General features: G+C 40.8%; 1 protein-coding gene across 3 annotated transcripts in view; it reads right to left on the bottom strand.

Moving 5' to 3' along the window:
• SCAPER (S-phase cyclin A associated protein in the ER) overlaps nt 1-16,590 on the bottom strand; it is a 325,634-nt gene that overhangs the window by 191,624 nt on the left and 117,420 nt on the right. For all 3 annotated transcript variants that reach the window (XM_068275840.1, XM_068275842.1, XM_068275841.1), the window contains exons 12-17: nt 15,637-15,754; nt 13,306-13,417; nt 11,641-11,781; nt 6,497-6,652; nt 4,615-4,757; nt 283-364 (exon numbers count right to left, since the gene is read on the bottom strand). In XM_068275840.1, coding sequence (XP_068131941.1) covers nt 283-364; nt 4,615-4,757; nt 6,497-6,652; nt 11,641-11,781; nt 13,306-13,417; nt 15,637-15,754 — 752 coding nt within the window. The remainder of the gene's footprint in view (nt 1-282; nt 365-4,614; nt 4,758-6,496; nt 6,653-11,640; nt 11,782-13,305; nt 13,418-15,636; nt 15,755-16,590) is intronic.

The raw sequence follows: 16,590 nt of genomic DNA, 5'->3' as shown, positions 1-16,590 counted from the left end.
CTAAATGATATGTCCTATCCTTCCTGCACAAACTAGGTGGGCTGGATGCAACTTATCTGTTCCCAATATCTTGCTTTCTAGGCTATGAAATTAGGTAAGGGAATGTTTTTAAAGGTTACTCCCATATAATATATACACAAACGTCCCCGGGCCTTAATTTCTGGCTAAATAGAAAACATAGGTAGTTTAGCTTAACTCTATTGATGCCAGTACAACATTTTGGTTTGTTCTTGCAGATAACAGCATAGCGTGCTTGCAGTCACGCAGCCCTTTTATACCAACCTTTAGCTGGATCTTCTTTTGTAGCTCTTCCACCGCCTCTTGTTGTGCTGCTGTCAGGGCAGCCAATCTCTCTTCTCGGTCCCTTTAATTAAGCAGAGTGATTAGTGAAGGCTAAAAATGCAGTGTGATTAATTTTTAAGTAAATTTGTCCTGAGAAAAAATAAATAAATAAATCAGGCCTTCATATTTATTTTAGAATTATTTTATTTTCTGCATTGACTGGTAAAACAAACCTGCAGCAGAACTGGCATTTTGGATCACAATTTTGCTTCACAGTCTCAAGGCCTTTGCTTTTTAGCTTAATGAAAAGTAAGAGTTAAAGATTTCTTTATTTATGACCATTTTTCTCTGTTTGTTAATCCTAGTACGTTTAAAAATACTTCTGTTTAAAATGGTACATTATTCTTGAGATTCTGGTCAGTATTTCACAACTTGAAATCTGCTAATTATTGTTACCAGGCAGTCCCGTGGTTAAGCAAAAATAATTTTCGCTTTGCATTAGGCAAGCCCCAGGTTAGGTTTCTAGCCATGACACTATTTGTGTGGAGTGCAACTCATCCCCCTATGTATGTGGAGTGCTCTAGTTTCCTCTCACTGCCCAAAAACATACTGGTAGGTTAGCTGGCTTCCCCCCAACATTAGCTCTAGACTACAGTAGGGATATTAGCTCTAGTCTACTTTAGGGGACCCAGCAGGAAACCTCATAGGGAACAGTTCTCCAATCACAGTACCCTCTTACAGCACAAAGCGTTGTGATTGGTCAAATAGTGTGGGCATAGTTTGCTACAACCTATGGAAAACCTAGCAGTTTGTGAAGGTGCCTCCCACCCAATCACATTAGCTGAATTTTCCTATGAGATTTCCTGTTGGGTCTCCTAAAGTAGACTAGTGCCGGGACATTAGCTTGTGAGGTCCTCTAAGGGGGATGAATGATTTCATGCATTCTGTAAAGCAATATAGAAGATGTCATTGTTCTACAAATGCATAAAGATGAATACAAACATTTTGACAGGTGCATTTTTGTTTACTCAGATGTGAGTTGCACCTACCTACAGATAAATGTGAAAGCCAGATTACTGGTGTCTAAGAACCAGGTTTACCTGGAAACTAACTTTAATCCAGAATGAGTATTCAAATAGGACACATTGCAAAGAACTAGCATTAACTACCACTGAACAGTTAAGGGAAAACCAGCTCTGCCTGCCCCCCCCCCCCCCCCTCCCTGCAGAGTGCAGCCAACACTGCTTCACAACAGAAAACGGAAAGCGACTAAACATGGACACGATCTGTAAATAGGAGTGAAACTCTGTACTTAGTACTAATTTTTCTATCTGCCCCACTAAAACTAAAGGGTAATTTGGGCTACTCCAATTACCTACTCCCATCAGGGTGAAGCAGACTGTTGAGGGGAAACTGGTTTTGGCACAAAGATTGGCTGTCAAGATATCATCCTCTGGTATGTGGAGTCAGCACCCAGGTAAGAGGAGTTAAAAGGTAGTCCTGTCAGGGTTGGACATTATTTAGGAGGGTTATTTGTAGCAGATGGGGTTAACCAGTTAAAGTTAGGAAACTTTTAAGAAGGTGAGAGTTGGGGGATAGTGGGAGTCATTTTTACCTGTATGGGTGGGGCTAGAATTAGAGAGAGGAGGAGAAAGAAAGGATAAAACCACTGAAGACGCATACCTGTTTCAGCAAGCATTTTGGTGATATTCAGCACCCACACTATATGCACTTGTGCCACAGCTAAAAGTACACTCATCAAGTCTGCAAAAGTATCTGACTCTAATGGTCATTAACCACTCAGATACTACTTACACATGTAAGCAGATAAATGTGGAAGCCAGGAGACTAATGTCACATTTTCTGAGCCTATTCCTGGCTCCTACTCTAAACCAGTTTTCCTTTACTTTGTAACTAGGTTGTTTTTCTAATTGCCTCACTCTTTGTGCCACTACCATGTGCTGGATGTAAGCATGCCCCACATTTTGCCATTATCTTTTCTCTTTGGTTATGCAAACATGAATGAAGGCCAATTAGAATCTTGAGACAGTAAGGAATTCAGTCTCCTGTGACCAGGCAGTGTTCTCTCGGCCTCCTGTGTCATGGCAGTCATCTCTTGACCACCTACAGCATGCAGTCATCAATGAGCCATCTGTGAGGCTGTATTGGACACTCATCCACCTGTGGTATGGAGGTGGTCACAGTCTGACATAACATACACTAGAAACTTGTTTCTCGACTCTTTAATGCCATTATAGTTATCCTGCTCGTTTTGGTCTTAAAATAAATGTCTTCCATGTAAAATTCAAAGTTCCACACATGAAATCCATTGCAGCTCAGAGTACAGCAGTGCTGGAAGATGCCATTGCATGCCTATGTTCACCGGTTCATCCAAAAAGCTATCCCTTGAGGAAAATGAATGCTCCTGCACTTACAGTCACTGAATACAACAAAGAAGAATTCTGCTGTGTTTGCTTAGGCTTATTTACTATAACTAGTGATCAAAGGACAAGCTGGAAAGAATGTGACTTATTAACCTTTCCGGAAAAAAAGGAACACACTCCAATAACCTTTTTAGTAAGTTTTCAACAAACAATATGTTTCCCCTAGAAGCTGTTCCATTGGGAATGGCGAGCCAACTCAATGCACAATACTGCTAATAGCGCTTTGTTGACTAATGTCCTCCATTCCCAAGACCTTTAGATGTTTATAAATCAGTTGTCTGTCCCTGGTAGCCTGATTGCATAGAGTTTGTGAGTGCAAGTGGTTATTGCTGATACTTGCTTGATTTGGCTACTTGTCATAAGTGCGTGTGCGTCCGTGTGTGGGCAGACCAGAAAAAGGTCCTGCTCAGATCCACACTGCTAGAGATGGATTGGTTGATTACGAAGGAATGAGGAAGTGGAACATGCTGCTCTACTCCTGCCTCTTGTCACTGCCTCAAAGAGAATCCAAATGTACCCACTAACAAGAGGCAGAACAGTCATTTAGCACAACAAAAATGTTATCCTAGTTATAGATTAATGTGTGCATGAAAAAAGGAGCGCCAGGGAATCTGGGCATCCAGTTTTGGCAAGTAGAATATCAGTACAGTTGCCAATATTCTACATTGTTAAAGTGGCAATAATAATGGTAAAATACAGGTAAATAATACCAAAATTTTACTACAACTAAATAATACTGATGCCCAACCTTAAACACCCCCCCCCCCTTAATCTCCTCCCCCCGGATGCCTAACCTCTTCCCATGCCTAACCTTAACCCCCCCCCCCCCCCCCCACTGCAATAAAAAAAGAATCAATAACTATCCAGCACACATTAAAAATATTGAGAAGTGCGTGAAAAATGGGCGCCCGCTACCACCCACTATTTATCCACGGCCACCCACTACTTATCTGGCGCCCATTTCTCACACACTTTCCCAGATCTCTCCTACTAACGGCCGCCCACATTTCCTAATTCCAGATTGATAACTCGCTATCTTAGAAAGTGATCCTTTTCAAACTTTGGAAAATGTATCCAAAAATATAAAGACACAAAACTACAGTTTGTAAAAAAACAATGCTAATGGCCTTAGTGGACAAAAATGGTAACTATCTCACATGTGTCAATCAAGGTAACGCTTTAATGGCAGATTAATAATACAATGAACTTGCAGTTTAACCTTTTATTCATTAAACACTTTCCATTTCAGTGACATCAAAAATGTCTAAATTCTCATGTGACCATTAATGAATGCATCAATGGTGCCGTCATAAGAAGCAATTATTTTCCAAGTGAATGAACTATACACACCGTGCACTATAGGTTTACAAAGCAATGATCTGATTTTATGGATATAGTAGTAAAGCAGCATATTTTCCACATAGATATATGGCTTGGTGTTCTCTAATAGCTTCTTAAATCCTGACAGGATTCCACATAATGCACCTCATGATCTCCCAGTCTTAGCTTCGTACTTTGCTGCACCGGCTCTTTTCTAACCTAGCTTAATCTTCACCATATCAACTAGAAGTACAGCAAGTGCATGGAGACACTGAAATTTATGCACTACATATGACATCATCTGCTGACTTCTATAGGACTGCCATTTCTCTGTATTCAAGTTCTTATCTGCAGCCAACTGCCATGTTGTTTTGTAAAACATTATTTATTCTTACACTTTGTGAAGTAGTCATTAGATATGCAAGTGAGCAGCAGTACTTACAGGCCTCACCTTTACTTCAAAGAATTACACTAAAAACAACACTTCAGTCCATCATATATTAGTGTCCAATGGTCACATTAAAGAGGTACGTGTATGTGGTACTGAGATGATGAAGTAGTCAGTTACCTGGCTCGCTCTCTGGCTGCATCCTCTCTTGCACGCTCTTTTTCTTGTCTCTGCATTTCTATACGAGCTTCCTGCTCCTTTCTCTTCATTAATAACTCCTCTACTCGAGCCTGGCGTTCTGCTTCCAAAACCCTTTTGCGTTCCTAAACATTATAAAAGTGTAATGTAACTAATTGTCATATCAATTCTTTCTCTGAGACAGGGCAACTTAATTCACCACTGGCTTTGTAAATCTTGCAAAAAGGAAACAAAATCACAATGATGTAGAGCAAATCTGAAACAAAGTAGTAATTAAGCTTATGCTTTCAAACAATTTACATTTGAAAATAAAGGTTGTGGCACCTTTTTTAACAAATCAATCAAGAAGACTTGATGCTGCTTTGTACTGTGTATGGACACAGGAAATAAATGATCAATATGGCTGCTCCCGGGGCCAAACTCTACGATTATATTTCTTCCATTATAGTACCTTTAGCACAGTAGTCTTTATGTAGTGGCTTCTTTATGGTGCCCACCATCATGGTGCTCCCCTCATTATAGTGCCCTGCTCCTAATTTCTGTGCACCAGCATCACCATCACCCCTAATGGAATGTACTGGAAGTGAGCGTTAAAGGTGCTTGCTGTGCTACTCTGAGCCTTCTCTTCACTCAGCCACAGTGCTGCCATTTCCTCCTCTGTTCCGTGGCACTATGATTAAGTGACTTTGACTTGATTACAGCGCAGCTGAACGTAGGAGGAAGTTGCAGTGCAGTGCGGCAGTTCCGTTAAGAGAACTGCCAAGCAGCATTCAGCACCAACCTCATCTGCTATGGGCAGAGATTATGGCTGTGCAGAAGTACATCTTAGTCATTATGTTGGACTAACATAGTCAAGCAAAGCCAGCACCAGAACAAGGTAAATCCAACATTTTTAGACTGCCTGGGTCTCTTTATCAAGGTAATCTGCTAATGGCACGGTTTGGTAAGCAGCAGGGTAATCAAAGCTAACAGGTAATGAGTCCTGAGGGTAGGTTAGATGAAAACCCCTCTGGTCCCTCGCGGATGTGAATGCTCCATGTGGCTGTCTGTGAGGCGAACAAAAACAGTTTAGATACTCTCCTCAGTAGTGGGAAGCCTCGGGATGCTCAAGAGGCTTCCCAGATTCTCCTACAGTGTACCGATCCAGCACAGAGTCCCTCTATACCTACTCCACTCAGCACAAGCCAATAGATTTTTCTGAGCCATGGAAGAGCACATCCAGACTGGGAGTGCTCGAGTAAGGTCCATGCATGCTTTGTAGAATGAAATGCTACACATGGGAGAGAAAAGCCATGCTTGAGAACTTTCATTCTACCGGCCATGTATTGGCCTTATTCATGCATGCACAGTTCAGGTACGCACGTCCACAGCCAGCAGCGAGGACAGAAGATGAAGAGGGACCAAGCCCTGAAATGTTGGGCTAAACAAGGGTTGGGGAAGCTTCTTGACCATCCAGAGGCTTCCAACTACTGAGACAAACCTTTCAAATCACTTCAGGAGTACTTTAAAGCTCAACTCCTGGAAAAAAAAATTATATTTCAGATTTGCATAGCATGGAATAATTGGATACACATCGAGAATTAGGTCCTCACTTCCTGTCAAGAAGTGGTTACATTTCTCCAAAAGGAACTGGAACCATATTTATGGAGGCTGAACCCTGTGAAGCTCTTATTGCTTAGTCTGGCTTCTTATCTGAGATAGGAAGTGAGAAAAACTATCCCCAGTGGAGACACAGAGAACAGAAAAAAACGAAAAAAAAAAAATTCAGCACAACCAAAAAGTAAAATGAGAACTTTTCTTCTGGAGTTGGATAATAATGCAACCTGATGATACATATAAAGAAGCAGGAAAGTAGTATTAGCACCTGCACAGCTTCATCTCGTGCTTGTTTCTCCTCCTGCCGTCGCTGTCTCTCCTCCTGCAGCTCATTGAGTCTTTGTTCATACTCCTTCAGCTTAGCTAAAACATCATGCCGCTTGTTTTGAGCTTCCAAGGTGTTTATAAATGCAATCTCATTTACCTACAAAATGAAGACTTCTGTTATGCAATCAGGCATGTTTTGAAGAAACAATAACAATGTATTTCTGAACTAGAAATTTTAAAGCAAATCTGTAAAGATAAATAAAAAGTCAGATTCTTAACTATGGAGAGGGAAGACTCTGGATTCTATTGAGCCTTCTCAGTCCCCGCGTTTCTGTGCTGCTCCCCGGTGAAGTTACACCACCTCCGGAAGCCCTTGATCTGCCGTTCTTCAGGAACTCAGGAACCCAAGTGCTTTCGAAGCCTTCTGAGGGTCGCCAAAGCCGTATTTCAACCACTTGGATGCCTAACTTTAAAGGGGGTGAAAGCACTGAAATGAGAGGACTGAGAGGGTACAGGGAAGGCTCAGCAGAATCTAGAGCCTTTCCTCTGCATAGGTAACTAGCAGACATTTTTTCATTGCTTCAGATTTACTTTAAGATCCTTACTCTGCTTAAGGTATGCTTATTGAGTGTAGAAATGAACCATTTATATGAAGAACTATTGCCTAAAACTAAGCCAGATTTCCTGAAGCCTGAAGAAGATACTATCTATCCATCTAAAAGGTGGGGAATGAACAGGTTAGTTGGTGAAGAGGAAGGAGATAGATTACACAAGGATAAAAATGGTAAACTTACATTTGGCAGCATTACATCACTAGCAAAAGGGTGATTACAGCTCTGTCACTACTGGTTGAATGCTGTATCTGATTAAAGGGAACCTTAAAGTGTACCACAGAGGGAAAAAAAAAAAAAAAAAAAGAGTTTTATACATATCTGGGGCTTAATCCAGCCCCATGTGCGCGGATTCTTCCCGCGCTGCCACCCTCCGCCGCGGCCTCCAGTCTGCGCAAGAGAAGTGTGTTGTCTACGTATCACTCCCGTGGCCGCTGGAGAGATACATAAAGAGCACACTCCCTCTTGTGCAGACTGGCCGCGACTGGAGGAAGTTACGGGACCTGGTATCAGAGCTGCAGGCTGCGGAGGATGGCGGCGTGGGATCGATTCGTGCGCATTGTGCTGGAGGAAGCCCCAGTATGTTAAAAAAAACTTTTGTTTTCCCCGTCTTTGGTTTCCTTTAACTGTCCTCCCCCCAAAAAAGTTACACTTATCTGCAGCTGTCCTGTGCCCTTTCCGGTCCTTTAAGATCCTCGCTGCGGGTTAGTTTAGTTTTCGGCCAACTAAAAGTCGGCCCCTGTCCACGTGTCTCCTTGTACACGTTACCGTCGTCAAACACTCCCTGCACAGACGCAAGAAGAGAAACCTCGTACTGCGCCCTGTGCAGGGTGTGATTGACGACGATAAAGCGTACAAGGAGACGCATGGACAGGGGCCGACTCTCAGTCGGTCGAAAACGAAACTAACCCATGGCGTGGGAACGGAGGAACGTAAAGGACCAACGAGGGCACAGGACGGCATTTTAAAAGCCTTTTCCGCAATGAAAATGTGTTTACTGCAGTTTGATGGCACCGTTCCCTTCATACGCAATTTGAATGGCGTGTTTTTGACAAAAGCATTGCAAGAGATTTTGTTTCAGTCTCTGCACAGCACTATTTGTTGTAGCACAACAAGTGGTGAAAATGCATATACAAAAAAAGTATACAAAATTCAATACAAAAATTAATCCTGCTTTGTTCTGTGTCATGTGATTACTGTATATACTCGAATATAAGCCGAGGTACCCACTTTCCCCTCAGAAACCAGGAAAAAGTGATTGGCACGTGTATAAGTCCCCTCCCCAATATAGCCCCCTCTATAGTAGCCAGATGTTCCCCCAGTACAAGTCAGCCCCATAGCAAGATTTGCCCCAAGGATAACATAGGTGTGTCTCAAGGCCCCACTAGATGGCCTCATAGAGACAGCAATTGCCACACAGTAGGATACCCCGATTATTGCACCACTGACACGTTGCTTGAACGCTCTGCTCCACAAGCCAGGTGACACAGGTAGTTTTGAGCACTGCACTATGCACACCATGTTGCAGGGGATAGGGGACATGGGCACAGCAAGGAGCCAGCTGGCAAGAGCATGATCACTAGTACATGATCCTTATGCTCCTCTGCCAATACCAAAACTGGCTCCACCATCCGTTCTGCTCCACTGACTCGCAAATAAGCCGAGGGGGTAACTTTTCAGCACATTTGTTGTGCTGCAAAAAATAGGCTTGTAAGCGAGTATGTACAGTACTTCATTATTTTTTGCAAGCGTTTTTGAGTGTGTGTACAGTATTCACATATGCTGACATGTAACCAATAAGCATTGATTGAGATAATACCTTTAATGGCTAACTGAACATAGTTAATTGCAAGATTTCAAAACTTTAAGTTTCTTTCTTAGGCATGGTACTCAGCTGTATTAGAACATTTCTGTTTTACCTGAATCAATGTTTGTTGGTTAAATGTCAGCATATCTGCTCCACAACTAACAGTACCTATCTAAATGGAGATACAGGCAATGAATTGTAACCAGTTGTCCACCTTTTCAAAATCTAAAAAATAAAAATGCTGCAAGATCTTGCCTCAATATGGTTGATGGTCAGTGACCCTGAGCTATCTCAATCATGAATATGCAGCAAATGGCCGGCCATTCATGTATTCAATAAAAAAATGTCTGCAGACAAGCTAAAATCATGTATAAAAAATATATGCAAAAATGGTGACGCAATTTTTGTGTGGAAAGGAAGTGAGTGGGATCTAAAATATTTTATATCTTGGATGAATACTAATGACTTCAATCTGAAGTTCACTTGTGAGTTCAGTAAAGTTAAATTTCTGGATATTACTGTTTTCATCAAAGAAAACAGAATATGCACTAAAACTTTTTCTTTAAGTCTGTTGATATGAACAGCTTTATATTTTTGGATAGCTGCCACCTTCTAAGATGGTTAAGCAAAGTGCCTAAGGGTCAATACATGTAGATGTGAGGATGTGAGGATGTGAACAGTGCAACATGCTACAAGAAAGGTTCAAGGAGAGAGATTATAATCTGGAACATCTAGAACAGATGCAATATGAGGTGGGCCGGTTAGATAGGAGGAAGTTAATAAAAGAGAATGTTGTAGAGAAATTTCCCTATTTGTATTAGCATGCAGTATACACAACAAGCCCCAGCTATCAAGAAAATAATAAACAAATATTGGCATATTCTGCATAATGACAAAACATTGGGGAACATCCTGCCAGAGAAACCTAAATTAGTGTTCAAGAAAGCAAGACATTTGAAGGCTATTATTGCCCCAACCATTCTAGTGGGAAATGACATTCGATAGAATGATGGTGCATTTAAAAGGTGCACTATGTGTAAGCCATGCAGGAATACTGGCAGAATGCCTCCAATAACTAAGTTCAAATCTACTGCTACTGGGGAAGAATTCAAAGTCCAAGGGAATTGAACATGCAGCAGTAAAGGGGTCATGTATGTGATTGAATGTGGTTGCAGCAAGCAGTATGTGGGTCGCACAATGCGAATGCTGTGTGAGAGAATTGGTGAGCATATACATAATATCAAAAAGAATGATGAATGATGAATATCCACTAAGCAGACATTTTAAATAATGCAATAGAGGCAAATTAAGCATGCTTAAATGTTATGCAATCCAGTCTGTTGCTCAAAACTGGAGAGGAGGAGATTTTAATAAAACCATGTCTAAGAGAGAATCATATTTGATATACACCTTGAATTCCTTGGCCCCCTGTGGCTTAAATCAGGACATTATTTGCTTTTATTGAATGAATTGAATAAGCGCGAGGGGAGGAGGAGGATCCAATGGTGACTAGAGGATAAAATGAACAAGGAGTAGTCAATGCTCTGATGAAGAGAAATGCATAAGCGCTATTGGTCAGCTGCAAGGTGACGTCACACAGTACCCTTCCCGGAAAGTTTCACCAGACCGGGCTTTGTTACCAGTCAATCGAGCGCGGACTTCCGATTGTGCATAGACTGACGGCCGCAATCAGGCCTCTTGCACACTGCAAGCAATTCAGATTCAGATTCCGCTTTTTAATCTGTTTTTACTTCCGATTCAGATTCAGATTTGCAGTTTACTCCTTGCACACTGCAAATCTGAATCTGAATCGGAGGTAAAAACTGATTAAAAAGCGGAATCTGAATCTGAATTGCTTGCAGTGTGCAAGAGGCCTCACACTGAAGTGCTCTGGGGCCGCACAACATCGCTCTACGACTGTCCTCTTGATCCTACAAACGGTATGAAAGAACTTATCCTGGCTTCCCTCCCCCTCTCAAACACGGAATCAGTAAGTGCTTGTTTCTCATGCTATTGAAAACTCAGAAGATTTGATGTTCTGGATTGTATGGGGTAATACAGCCAATTCAAGATTGACTGCTAGCAACAAGCGGTTTGATTCCAATATGATGGAATGCTAAGCAAGAGTAAAAGACTTTTATTGAAGCAGTGGTTAATATCCATTTGAAAGCCAATGCTGAGGCAGAAGATTTTTTGGGAAGGAATATTGCTTTTTTTAATTGCGCATATTTTTGCATATATTTTTTATACATGATTTTAGCTTGTCTGCAGACATTTTTTATTGAATATATGAATGGCCATTTGCTGCATATCCATGATTGAGATAGCTCAGGGTCACTGACCATCAACCATATTGAGGCAAGATCTTGTAGTGTATGGAGTGTTGGGTGCAGATTGTTGCTGAATTGGTTGGATGTGTGATGTTGGGAGATTTATTGTGGGGTTAGTGGATGGCCTTTGTGTATGAAGATTTAATTGTGCATTAATTGCATACTGTGCATAATAATTTTCAATAAAGCTTTAATAAGCTGAGTGCGCAGGAGTTCCAGTTTATAATTTATTTGAACATTTGTGAGTGGGAGTAGGAGTGCTCTTACACTTGTCTCCTTGCAGCCCATTGTTATATTTTGGAAAAGGTGTGCTATAATCATTTGCTAGTTTCTAAAAAATAAAAATAGTTTATACAGGAATCAAGCTTTTTATTAACATACACATGCGCAAATCTACCTTAGCCTCCTCCTCTTGTGCCTTTTTTACAATGGCCTGTAACTGAACCTCCCTTTTAAATTCTGCATGTAGCAGTTTTTCATCCATCATTTTGCGCCTTTGGTCTAGTAACTCCTCCTTCCATTTTCGCACTTCCTTCTCCTGTAATACAAAGCCATTTGTGAGTAGACCAACATACTATAAAATCGAAATACCTTAACGTATAGCAGGAAAAGGATCAGTATTAGTGCTATAATCTTGCTACCTTCACCCACTCCCAGCAAATTACTCTGCACTGTTTGCCAGAGGTGTCTAACCAAGTCTTAGTCCCAGTAGGCTTGAAAAAGAACTGTGCCCCTTTTGTCGATGTTATACGGGGACACACTGACAGTACTCCATACCTTTACGCTGGAGGAAAAAGTGCTGTTGCAAATTTTGCCCTTACAGGCACACAAGTGCTTCTAAAGGCTCAAGGGAATAAGCCATGTAATGGAGGGTAAGTGGAGAAAGAAGAGCAGACACAAAAGACTAGAGGTGGAAGAGGACAATGCTGAAGGGGTCAATCATACAGCTGTTCCACTGAGAGCTCTGCAATGCCACCTGGGCCTACTACCACCCAAGTCTTGGGCCTTTGTTGCCTTCCCAAAATTCCGGACTAACCTGCAGGAGCTGCAAGATGCAAATTTTAGACATAATGCACTCTTCCTATAGCTCCAACAAGAAAAGAAATGATGTGCAATCTTGCGCTAATCTCACCAGGCGTAACTGGGTGTATGTTGCAACCACTAGCAGCTCCTTAGTCCTGGCTGAAGGAATTACTATAAAACTGAAAAACATACAAAAAGTATCGCTCCGTAGTGCATTAACGTTATTTATTCCTCAGACACGCAAAGTATTAAAACACTTACTAGAAAACAATAAGATATAGACATATCATGGGCAAAAGCCCAGTCAGACAATCATGGATGGCAGCCTGTTCCTCCTCTGTGGCCTGCAGTGGATGAGTGTCCCAGCTGGTGGTGGACAATGGTGCCTTCCCTCTGATGCCCGTGTGCAGTGACTACACGACGCGTTTCGGCGTATCCACGCCTTTGTCAAGTGTGTCAAGTGCAGGCCACAGAGGAGGAACAGGTTGCCACCCATGATTGTCTGACTGGGCTTTTGCCCATGATATGTCTATATCTTATTGTTTTCTAGTAAGTGTTTTAATTCTTCCTATAGCTGTCTGAATTATGTTATTTGAATGGGTTAGGATAACTAAAAACTGCTCAATCAACAGTTATCTTAAAGATAAAAAGTAAGCCAGTACATAAAGGGTTGGTCCCAGTGTTTGTAAACAGGGGCACTGCAACTAGAGGCGCATATATTATTTCATATGAATTGCTCTTCTATAAACCTGTAATATAAAACATTGAACAAGACAGAAAAAGCATAGTAAAGTTAAAAATCGAATATTGAAATTTGAATCAAAAATTAAAAAATGTTGAAATAAATTTTTGGGGCAGCAAACTCCTAAAAACCTTTCTGGTTTAATACTACCCAGTTACAGGAAATGGAATGAGGCTTGGAACTGGGTCAATCAAATGCATGTCTGAGCTGCATTCGACTTGCATGAAATTTGAATAAACGACAGATTTATTAGCACCTCACTGACCATCGCTTGCATAAAGTAACACAATAACTCACCCTTTCCAGCAATTTCTGGAGCTTCAGTGCCTTCTCCTCTCGTAGCTTTTCTCTCAGCTGTTGTGCTTTCAGCTGCTTCTCTTCATGCTTCTTTTTGGATTCTGCAATTGTTCTATGGAAAATATACCAACAACATCCTTCTATAACATGGATTTCATGAAACAGCCATTTTTTCAGTGTTACACAGAACCCCATTTTCCTGCTTTGGAGAATGAAAGGAGTTTATGAGGTACAACATACTGTATATAGTATGCGAGTACAGTGCGGCCTACTCAAAAAAAGAAGGTATTTCCATGTGATCACTTCCACATGTGACAAGGCAGGACCCATAACATCATTTCAACACAGTGCACACAGCCATGCAAAATATTTCCTTATGCCACTGTAGGTAAGACTCACCTGCAGTTTTCAATTTTACAGTCATTCAATCCAATTTGTGGGCCGCTGTTTCAGGCTGTTTGGGCCTTTTTTTTGGGCTATTTGGGCTTGTCAAACTAACGGCTCAGGGTACTCTGTTAAGTTATAAAGAACCACAAGGGGTTTTTGTAAGAAAAAAAGGAACTTAAGAAAACCCTTGCTCAAAAAGCTCAGCAAAAGGCCAGTATAACATTCTCAAAAAAAGAATGCATTTGCTCAAAATCAATTCCAGATGTGCAAAAGCTGGGCCCATAATACTATGGGTGAAGCCAAGAAAATGATTCCTTTATGCCTCTGTAAGCATGACAGAGAATAAAAAGACTACAATGTATATTATTTGGGTTCTAAATTGTCTTGATTACCAAATACTATGGGGAAATGTATTTTAGTTTTTGTGTCAAAAGAGATTAGAAACTCTGAGTTTGTACTGTCTGCATTCTTATTATGGAGATTTCTCAACTGGGTAAATCTTTCCACCAAACACAACAATAAATAGAACATATTTAAAGAGTGGAGAAGATCTTAAGGTTTAATTGCTATCCCTTTTTTCCTGTCTCCAGGACACTCAAGGTTAAGGTTCATATTAAACCACGGGGTTCCCAGAGACAGGAAGTAAAATGGAAATCACCAAATAGGTACACAAGTTGTACAAATAGGTACACAAGAAGAATTGTAGTGAAATAACATAATGAATAAAATAGCTTATTTTGTACAATATTAATCTATACATTATTAAGTCAGTGTTTGACCATAGTAAAAATCTTTCTTTTCCCTGGTTTACATTCTGGTATTTATCACAACTGGTGACATGTTTAGTTCTGCCAGGTGATCTGTAAAATATGTCTGTTTACTAAGAGTTCTATGCACAGAGGGAGATATTGCTTGGCAGTTGGAAAAAGCTGTTCACAGACAGGAAACTGTCAGGACCATGACTTAACACTGTGGGAGGGGTTTCACCTCAATATCAGCCATACAGACTCCCCTGATGATCTATTCGAGAAAGGGTAAAGACTTCTTGTGGGAAAGGGGGGTATCAGCTACTGATTGGAATGAAGTTCAACCCTGGGTTAAGGTTCCTCTTTAAAACCTCAAAGAGGCTCTCCAGTCTTGGTTCTCAACACTGCACTGTAGAACTAATCTTAAATATTTATAAGACAATGGAATTTACTAAGCATAAGTGATAATGCAAAATGGGACATGTTGTTGCAAAGGGTCACATACTAGTTGGCAAACCTTCTCAACTCTAAACTGGGTCAGATCCTAACATAGGGTTGTGGAAAGGTTAGTAAATTAGCAGATGTACAATATCAATGAAAGACTGTTATTGTTTAGTGCAGGTTGTTCTGAATTCATTGAGATAAAATTCTGATCTAGGAGTAAGCATGAAACAGCAATAGCATAAAGCTTTAATTCACTAATCTTTCTACATCCCTGCTATGATCACACATGATTCAGGTTAAGGCAGCACATTTGCCACTTAAAAAAAAGAAAAATCACTATAGGCCTGGAGATCACTTTTTTTTCTGATTTGTGCTTTATAAACTGTTCACTATGTGAGTAAACTGCAGTCTTAATTTACACATCATCAAGCTGCACTGCTGTGACAAACCTACACAGGCTTAAACATGCCATTAATAAAGTCACTACAAAAGCAATATATAAATTCAGAAAGAATACTAAATTTACTTCTAAGTTTACTTATCACTTAAAAGAGTAACTGCAGTGATAAATATGCAGCTATCAGGCTGCCAACCTCTTTTTTTTTATTATTTGTATTATAGTGGAGCACAAGTAAAAAGTGTGTATTTATCACACGGAAATTAGATTCTACTTGCTCAGTAAAAATTCTGTTTCCATTTTAAGATAAACATAGCATAGCAGAGACTGAAAGTTGACATCAGAACTTAGCCTGACCTTTTCCTGGAAGGTGACGACAGCTTTTCATGCATGTGGATTCCATGCCCCGGTGGTCTTGAAGGTTCCTCTTCCACTATATCTCCCCAGGATGTGTTCTGTCTCCACGACTCACGAGCTACAAGATCAAGCATGCAGCAGGTAAACAGACAGAAACACTCAGCTTTCCAATAATTTAGTCTACTACTAAAAACTGCTCTATTTCTACATTTGAACCCATTTTACGGCAATTTTATTGTAAAATTCCAGCCAAAGATATGAGAGAAGCATAAAAACTAATTTTAAATACTATCGCTTTAATGCAGTTTCACTCACTACCCAATGAAGGTTACCACTGCAATTTGCTCCTCTGCCCAGAGGCCCATTCCCTATGATACAATATGAATAGCATAAAGGCTGGAAGAAGAGATTGCAGGGGATAGCTGTGAAGAGTATGCATTAGAGGCACACATGAAATGGAGCATGAGGTAGCAGTAACAATACCATCCCCTTTACCGTGATAGCATGCAGGAATGGATGAAGGCCTTTGCAGTACTACTGCGGTGATGGTAGTGCCACCAATGTCTGCTGGATATACGTTAATGCAATAAGCACACAGCCTGGGTGCATCCTATGCTAGCATTACAGACTTCTCTCATATAATGAGTAGTTCACTTATAGAGCATTCTGTTTCAAAATTACCTCCCTCTTAGTTAAATGCTGCCACAAACACCCTCTCCCCCCATGCTTTCAGGCATATCAATCTGTGAAGTGTCACATGATAGACGTGTGTGCGAGGATGGAGGAGGGTACAGCAAACAGTGACAGAAGAGGAGAGAAAAGATGCACTCAAGAAGCAATTGCCCCCTCAAAAATAAAAAAAATTGCACACAGGGTATTAACTCTACCCTGTATACCCTTTTACTTTCTTATTGTGGGGAGGATAGTAGGCCCTACATGAGGGCCTGGGAGCAT

Source organism: Hyperolius riggenbachi, chromosome 3, assembly GCF_040937935.1.
Source record: "Hyperolius riggenbachi isolate aHypRig1 chromosome 3, aHypRig1.pri, whole genome shotgun sequence".
NCBI classification, from domain to species: Eukaryota; Metazoa; Chordata; class Amphibia; order Anura; family Hyperoliidae; genus Hyperolius; species Hyperolius riggenbachi.
The sequence above is the reverse complement of the archived record's forward strand: the minus strand, read 5'-3'. Positions and strand labels throughout refer to the sequence as shown.